General features: G+C 48.1%; 1 protein-coding gene across 1 annotated transcript; it reads left to right on the top strand.

Annotated features, from left to right (window-relative positions):
- The first annotated feature begins 1,707 nt into the window (after positions 1-1,707).
- LOC123044701 (uncharacterized) lies at positions 1,708-8,140 on the top strand. The gene is made up of 9 exons (XM_044467530.1): positions 1,708-2,375; positions 2,462-2,519; positions 2,645-2,711; positions 2,797-2,842; positions 2,937-3,035; positions 4,167-4,235; positions 4,333-5,398; positions 5,829-5,977; positions 6,073-8,140. Exons 1-9 carry the CDS (start codon positions 1,875-1,877, stop codon positions 7,588-7,590), a joined length of 3,573 nt encoding a protein of 1,190 aa, XP_044323465.1. The 5' UTR covers positions 1,708-1,874; the 3' UTR covers positions 7,591-8,140.
- The last annotated feature ends 966 nt before the right edge of the window (positions 8,141-9,106 follow it).

Below are 9,106 nucleotides of genomic sequence, written 5' to 3'. Positions count from 1 at the left end.
ATCTACGGTCCTGCTCATGCACGATCTGTTCTACATTCATCTTTTTTTCACTATGTGGAATGTAAATGTAAATGTAGAGTACTAGTTTTGCTGATTCTTGACACATTTTTTGCCAAAATTTCTACGTTTGCAGACGAAGAGAACAGAGGATACAATACTTATGAACAGAGTAGATTGAGAAATTGGTCATTCAGGCCAGAGTAGATTCAAGTCTTCATTGATGCAAATAGCCCTAAATATTGCTAGCTAGATACATTAGACATGTCCACGATACAAAGTGCAAGGTCACCTCCTGATCAACATTTCTTCCATAGTTCGATCCAAGCCTGATACTAGTAGCCACTATAGCAAATGGCTTCCATTTGCATTGCATCTGCACATGACAGAAAGATCAACCAACTTTGCCACCACTGACCATCTCAACCATGGCCTCCGTGTCGACCCTGGCCTTGGCGTACTGCACCTCCGCCTCCAGCTTGGCCTGCATCGCCTCCTTGTCGGCCAACGTCGCCTCGCTGAACTCTGCATCCAGGGCGGCCAGCGTGGCAGCTTCCACCTGCAGCAGGCCTCTGCTCAGCACCTCACGCTGCTCTGCCGCCTTCTCCATCCTGGCCACCTCGTCGGCGAGGTAAGGATTGCGTTCCTGGATCGGCCCCAGCCCCGCCGTCCCCGCAGCGTCCGGCAACGGCGGCGGGTCGATGGCCTGGGCGCCTGGAGGTACGCCTTGAAGAAGTCCCCGATGTAGAGGGCGTAGCGCTCGTCGGCGAACGCTCCCATGGCCAGCATGGCCTTCAGGACGCCCCTGATGTTGCGCTCCACCCGCGAAGGCTCCTCCGCCGGCGACGCCTCCTCCGGCTGCGGCGGCGAGGAGTGCTGCTTGGAGGTGCCCGCCTCCGCCTCCGCCTCAGCTTCTTGCGGCTGCGATTCCGGTTCCGGCCTCGTTTGGGGCTGCGGCAGCAGCGGTGGTGGAGACGGAGACGGAGGAGGAGGCGGCGTGGTGGCATCACCAGCAGGCCCTTTCCCATCGAGGGCGAGCTCGTTCGCCGGCGCCGATGCATCTCTAGTGAGCGCGAGCAGACGCAGCGCATCCAGGCACGTCTGGGCCTGGGCGGCGGCCTCCTCGAACGGACGCCAACTAGTGAGCTCTGTCGCCCCGCCAGCTCGTGAACCCTCCTCGAATGGACGCCAACTCGATTCCGACGTCTTTAATTCAGGTAGAGGCGAGTGCGGGTTGATTAGAGAAAATGGTAGGGGGTTTTCTGCAAAAGTGAGTGCGCTTACCAGTCCAGCCACCTGGCTGCCAATTGTCGAGCTGTGATTGGCCTGGGACTAAATCATCACATTGGATGCAAGTTGGAGTATGGAATGGTCTAGTTTTGCAAGTTTGGGACTAGATCATCACATTATGTGCAAGTTAGGTACCTGGGGTGCTATTACGTCGTGTTTTTTCTCCGATGCATAGTGTTTAAATTTGGAGCACTGTGTCAACAGTGTCTGCAGTCAGTGAGCCCCACCAATTCAATGGGCAATAATTCCGGCTTTCCATGGACCAAGCCCACACACGCCCATCATCTCTTCTCGTCGGAGGAGAGAGAGCGCGGCTGCGGCAAAAGTTAGACTAATGGCCGTAGTAGTGGTTGGTGCAAGTCGCTAGAGGAGAGAGAGAAGATAGGGATAGATAGAGAGAGACTGCGTGTGAGTGTGTGTGCGTGGGGAAGAGAGAGAAAGGGAGAGAGAGGGAGGAGAGAGAAGGACACAGGCAGACGCAAGCGATAGAATTAAACAAACAAAAGCAGCCGTAGAAAAAAAGCGTAGCCAGACCAGAACCAAACCCCAAGGAGGCCAAGAAGAGGACGGCAGCAGCAGCAGCAGCCATGCCGCGGTCGCCGTCGCCGGAGCCGGAGAGGAGCTACCCCGCGCGCCGGAGGGGAGGCGGAGGCGGGAGCCACGTCCTGTCGTCGCGCTGCCGCTCGCCGTCGCCGCCGCCGCGCCGGTCGCTCCGCCCGCGCCGCGCCGCCGCCGCGTCCTCTCGCCCGCTCGTCGACGACTTCTTCCCTTTCCCCTCGTCGCCCTCCTTGTCGCCGCCCCGCCCCCAGCACCGGAGGGCGCCGTCGCCGGAGCCGTCCAGCTCCGACTCCGACGGAGGCGGCGTGGCTGGCTCCTCCGCCTCCGACCGCCGCCGGCGCAAGCTCAAGCTCGTCGTCAAGCTTTCCCAGCTTCCTCCGGACCAGCACCATCGCCGGGCCCCACCTCCCCCTCCCTACTCGGACTCATCGGAGGGGGAGGACCGGCCGGCTGGCGGAGGCGAGGAGCAGGTCAAGCCGCCCAAGAAGCGCCGGATCGAGTCGCGCGACGACAGATCTCGCAGTCGCGAGGTGAACCATGCTGCCCGATTCGTCTTCGGCCTCGTCTTTACTTCACTCTGCAGCTGGTTGTGACGCGAGATCTGCTCTTATTTTAGGTTGCTGGGAGGAGCGACGCTGCCAGCGCGCCGCGGACGAAGCGGCTTCCGGTGCCAGGTTCGATTTCTCTGTTTTTTGCTGATCTCTTCATTTCCGGTGACGGGATTATGACTTTTGAGCGCCTTTTCCCGAAGAAATGAAATTGTTTCTTTTTTTCTTTTTATTTTTGCCGGTGGATTTAGGGATGGCAAGGACAACGCCGCTGCCGGACCGGCAGGCGCTGGATATGATTCTTGACAAGCTGCAGAAGTGCGTGCTTTACATCTTGTGAGAAGTGTTTCTTTTTTCATGATTTGACGAGCTCGATTTCTTATGCTGCTGTTTGATTCTGCAGGAAGGATACGTACGGTGTGTTTGCTGAGCCGGTGGATCCGGAGGAGGTGAGGGCGTTTGTTCGTGCGTCATGCTTGTTGGAGATGCTAATCTGACATACGGGTGGTATTGATGATGCCATGGTTGTTTTGATTGGCGCAGTTGCCTGACTACAATGATGTGATTGAGCACCCAATGGACTTCGGCACCGTCAAGAGGAAGCTTGCTAGGAATGCATATCGCTCGTTCGAGCAATTCGAGGTTAGAATTAATATTTTGTCGTATATGTAGCTAGCGCTGCCAATGGGGATTCGCCATTCGTTGATTTGTTGCTAAAGTGGATGTTGTAGTTGGGGATGCATATTGCTGGTTCGAGCAATTTGAGGTTATAATTAATATCTTGTCGTGTATGTAGCTAGTGCTGCCAATGGGGAGTTGCCATTTGTTGATTTGTTGCTAAAGTGGATGTTGTAGTTGGGGATGCATATTGCTGGTTCGAGCAATTTGAGGTTGGAATTAATATTTTGTTGGATATGTAGCTAGTGCTGCCAATGCGGACTTGGGAGTCGCCATTCGTTGATTTGTTGCTAAAGTGGATGTTGTAGGTTAGAATTAATATTTTGTCGTATATGTAGCTAGCGCTGCCAGGAGTGCATATCGCTCCTTCGAACAATTCTAGGTTTGAATTAATGTTTTGTCGTATATGTAGCCAGCGCCGCCAATGGGGAGTCGCCATTCTTTTATTTGTCGCTAAAGTGGATGTTGTAGTTGGGGATGGTGGGTCATTTCAGTTCATATACTATATTTATTTGAGAGTGAATTTCACCTACAAGGACCAGTCCAATGCTAGAAGCAACCTTTGAACGCGTTCTCCTTACCTTGAATGTCAACTTCTTTCCTCTCTCGAAACGATAGCATGAACTTTTTCATGAGGCCCAACAAATGCAGCAACATAGCGTGCACCAATTAGTTTATCACATGCTTATACTTACATTCCTATGATTAATTTTTTGTTTGCCTGTAATTTGTGCACATAATGAAGATGGTTAGATCTTGTATGTAACTCTTGCATTAGAGATCCGCACTAAAGTTTGTGCTAGTGATTATACTATCCTACCCTAAGCAGAAGTTGACGTTTTTTTTCTAATACTCCCTCCGTCCCTAAATTCTTGTCTTAGATTTGTCTAGATACGGATGTATCAAGTCACGTTTTAGTATTAGATACATCCGTATCTAGACAAATCTGAGACAAAAATTTTGGGACCGAGGGAGCATAATTTATATTTTAACATTCTTTGGTCGTATTTGAGTATTGTAGGTTTGTCACAATTATTGTGTGCCTTACTGATAATAATAGTTGAGCAGTTGATGATATTTTTCTTTAAATCGCAGGATGATGTTTTCTTAATTTGCAGCAATGCAATGGTGTACAATGCGCCTGATACGGTTTACTTCAGACAGGTACATTACCAGCAGCCTTTCTGAAAAAATGATGCACTTACAGCACCATCATTTATCACTTGTGATTCAATGTTTCGTGCTATGCTTATTCATGCAGGCCCATTCCATACAAGAGCTGGCAAGAAAGAAGTTTCAAGAACTTAGGGACGAGGGCATACCTACAGAAAACCAAGTAAAGAGTGAACAGAAAGTTGGACCTATTCCGTGCAACAGAGGACCAATCAAGAAGCCTGTTTTGAGGTATTCAGATGATGATCTAGACTTCTTGACCCGTAAAGAGCAAATTAAGAGACCAAATGCAAAAATTTCTGGAGCTGACATAAGCTTCAGAGATCAAGTGAAGAAACCCGTCTCTAGGAATTCAGAGAACGACTTAAGTTCTTCATTCCACAAAGAACGAGTTAAGAAACCGATTTTCAGAAATTCAGAGAACAATTTGAGTTCCTCGTTTCATGGAGAGCAAGTTAAGAAATCCATATCCAGAAATTCGGAGGATGATCGAAGTTCCTCAATCCGCCAAGTGAAAGTTAAAAAAGCCATTTCAAGAAATTCGGAGGATGATCGAAGCCCCTCATTCCAACAAGGGCAAGTTAGGAAAGCCATTTCAAGAAGTTCCGAAAATGACCGAAGTTCCTCTTTGCCCCAACAGCAAGTCAAGAAACCTACTTCCCGGAGTTCAAAAGATGGCTTGTCATCCCAGAAGACACACGTTGGGAAGCCAGTTTGCAGAAATGGAGAAGATCCAGATTGCTCATTAGAGAAAGAGCCGTCTGAAAATCCTGGCAGTGCGAATGGAGAAGATTTAGGCTTATCCCCAGAAAAACTTGTTGAGGAGCCCAGTTGCAGATACAGAGATGACATGGACCACTCCCGCCAAACAGAGTCGGCTAGGGAGCCTTTTTGCAGAGATGGACAAGATGATCTAGGCGACTCCTGCAACGAAGAGATTGCTAAGCCATTTTGTTTGAATGGCCAAGACGCATTGGGTTCAAATGTCTCTCCTGCCACCATCGTTTCTGCAGGAGATGGCTCTGATGGCTTAAGCGTGTCACAGGCTAACGGTGCTGAGCCCCCTGAATCTACTGCAGCCGATGGGTGTTCCGACAAAGACATCAGTTCTCCAGTGGATGAGGTCAGGTCTGAGAAGACTGACGATACTTCAGGTATCATCTTCCTCTCTCTGAATCAGCTCATCTACTTAAATTGTTCCGTTAGTTAAATACCTACTAGCCACACTTTTATGTAATAGGGAGGTTATGCCTTACAGTTTTGAAGACGAAAAGTCTGAACTTTGTAAAGTCACTAGAATGCATTGATCAGCAAACAAAGGATGCCCACTGAAAGGAAATTATAATATGCCCAATGCTTCTTTCTTCAGTTCTGTATATGTGGGGTTTCTCTGAGTCATTCTGGTGATGAATTAGTAGTTTGGTACTCAAAATGCTTAATGATGACCTATATATCTTGTTAATTTGGTTGAGATGAATATCTTGCAGTTCCATTTCAGGTGGAGGAATTTCATTTGATTACTACGATATAACCAAGTGCTCATATAACCCTACTGACATGCTTATTCTTTTCTTCGCTTTTCAGCACGAGATTATTCAGCAAAGCCCAGCCACAAGTCATTTGTGGTAGACGAGACTAGACGAAAAACTTACCATGAACATGAAGACCAGCCTTCATCAGATTCTGACCTAATATTTGATGTCTTCTGTGCGGAGCCAAAAGAGCTGATAAATGTATGCGAACACCTCTAGTTAAATCCAATCTACTTTTATACTTCACAGTTTCTTTTGCTGGTTAGTTCACATGGTTAGATTTTTCGTCCTTACAGGTTGGACTTCATGCTGAGCACTCTTATGCAAGAAGTTTGGCTCGTTTTGCTGGTTCACTTGGTGCCCAAGGTTGGAGAATTGCTTCTGAGCGTATTCAGCAGACATTACCTGCTGAAGTGAGGTTTGGACGTGGCTGGGTTGGAGAATATGAGCCACCATTGCCACCTATTCTAGTTATGCAAGACCAGTTACGAAGTCAGGTTAGCTCTGATACGAATATGCAAAGGAATGCTTCAGTGCCCAGAGATAATGAAAGACTCAGACCAACAGAAAGCATTAATTCAAAGGATATGAGCTTGAGTCTACTTAATCGGATAACCAGTGTTAATAATGTAATTGGTGTGACTGGTTCACTTGAGAGTCCAGAACTTAAGCCAAGATTATTTGGTGTTTCTGCTGAACCCCAGCACAGGAACACTGATGCCTTACCACTGCATGATAAACACAGAGCATCTAGAAATGCTGTGAAGACGAAAAGGGCAACCAATGATCAAGTTAGGAAAGGCAGACACTCCTCCAATGCCTGCCCTCCTGAAGTGCAACCACAGAGGTCTGAATGTTCAAAAGGAGCTTCTAGTGTGCTTGATGTGCCTGCCGTGAACAAAATGGCTGGTCACCGACCTTTTTTCCAACCGCCAGAAGCAGTCAGAGCTCATCAAATGAAAAAAAGCGACTCGTCTCAAAGTGCTCAGAGCACGAAAGGTCCTGGTGTTCATGATATGCTTTCCCCAAACAATGGTGTTGGGCATCCTAAACCCTTCTTCCAATCTCAGGAACCAGTTGCACCACAGCCCAAAAATGAAGCTACATGGGTGTACCATGGAAGACCTGGTGATGCAAAGTTTGGAACTTCTGAGAAAAGCAGACAAACGAGCAACATTGGATTCATTACTAAAAATGAACCGGTAAATGCCAATGGCTTTGCCATGAATGCGAGCGCACAGAATAATATTAGTGACCATGCAAAGTCAATGGTACCAACCGCGGTACCTGGCCAAGTAAACGTATCAAACCGAGGGTTTGATGCTCCCAGGAACATTTTCTCAGCATTTCCAACAGCTGTTAGGGAGAACCAGGGCATTCCGTCTGCTCCAGTAGCCCAATCTTGGATCTCATTTGGTGCTTCATCAGAGAACAAACCAACCATAGTGAGTCCGAATTTTAATGACGGCAACTCTGGCTGGAAGATGCCATTTGCAAATGTCCGAACTTGTGACGAAATGAAGATAAGTGCTGTTCCTCAGTTCTTTAGACAACCTGTTCAGGTTCCTAGAGAAAGTCCAGGTCAAAACAAGGGCTTGGTGATATTTCCACAGTTGGTCCAGACAGATTTCTCAAGATCACAGGGCCAATCACAATGGCAAGGGTTGGTTCCTCACATGCAACAGAAGCCAAACATGGATATGCTCCGTCCAGACTTGAACATTGGGTTTCCCTCTCCAGGTTCACCACCAGCTCGACAGTCTTCGGGCATCAATTTGGAAGCACAACAGCCAGATCTCGCCTTGCAGTTATAAGCAGGGAGTGTGGATAATGAACACGTGTGACTACAAGATCAGATGTCAGACACAGAAACGTGAAGCATCTAAGGACTTGTGGACCCGGGCCACAAAATTGAGCAACAGCAGAAATGGGACGTCCATGAAGTGGATACACACAATATTAGGGATCACAGGTCATGTCGTAGATCGATCCCCCCCTGTGCAAGATATCAGAATATGGATGGATGAACACTGCTCGAAATCATATCATTTCTACCGGCCCATTTTGTTTGGTACGGGAGTTCAGTAATCCGGCATTTGGAGAAAGGCTGTGGTGGGATATATGTTGACGCCCTATGATCCGAAAGCCCGCCCGGGCTCTTCTGACCACACAATAGCATTCTGCGGTGGAAATTTTTGCACCAGAATTTAGGAGACGTCCTCAGTAGTTAGACTGCGTGGTCATCCCTATGTTAATGCCCATGTCACATTGTATGTTTGTTGTAAATGGTTCAGCATTGAATAGATTGTTAGACTAGATCAGCCACCTTTACTCCCTTCTCTGAATGAAATTGCTTCCCCTTCATGTTCTGCGCCAGGAGTTGAGTTCCATGGTCCATTCGGTTAGTGATATGCTGAATGAAAGATGTTAGTGCTTGGGTCAAGCAAGATCCACTATACTCCAAACCCTTGCACATGCCTTGGCCCTTGGTGCAACTATTGTCATACCAATGAGCAAGGGTGAGCTTACATGCATTTTGTTCTTGGAAGGATTTGGCAGCCATCCTGGAGGAGTTGTGACGTTTGTGAAAATTGTGATGTCCTCAGATCTTTACGTGGTTCACCGCTTGTTTTGAGTAGTATTGAGCAGCTAAAAGGGTATGCACGTCTGAAGATTGAATACACGGTTGGTAACCTGACTTTGATCTGAGTCGGTAGTACATTTCCATTTTCCTGCAATAGCATAATTTTACTGAAACACTCTTAATTGAAAAATAACGTGTGCTTACAGTACAAAAAAATTCTGAAGTTTTGTCATCTCGTAGGATGACAGAAAAGGGTAGGATGATAGAAAAGGGTACCCTTTCCAATTAGCATTGCTTTTGTGTGTGTGTGTGTGTGTGTGTGAATACGCAATTGCATATTTTTTATGGGAATACGCAATTGCATATTATCCTGTTGATAAGCCGAAAGCAAGAAAGAGTGAGCACAGGGCAACATCAAACTACTTTTTTTGCAAGGTGTGCAGCCGTCCATTCACCGGTCTTCGCTCGCAAGCCTATTGAAGAATCGGATGTAAAGCGGGGCCCACGCTCTCACGTAAGCCCGTCTGGAGAGATCCAGTGATACGCTCGTAACGTGTCACGCTCTAAGAGCAACTCCAATGGGATGACCCATTTCATCCACCTGCGTTCGTCTGGATCGGCGAGGACGAAAGTGCAGGCCGAACGCGCCGACCCAAACGCAAATCGCGTCCGCCTTGTGTCCGCGCCGATCCATTTCCGGCCTAAAATTGCGCCTGGAATGCGTCGGTGCGGACGCGCCACACATC

This window comes from Triticum aestivum, chromosome 2B, assembly GCF_018294505.1.
Source record: "Triticum aestivum cultivar Chinese Spring chromosome 2B, IWGSC CS RefSeq v2.1, whole genome shotgun sequence".
Lineage (NCBI taxonomy): Eukaryota > Viridiplantae > Streptophyta > Magnoliopsida > Poales > Poaceae > Triticum > Triticum aestivum.
Note: the sequence above shows the minus strand (reverse complement) of the source record. Positions and strands in the feature narration are given on the sequence as shown.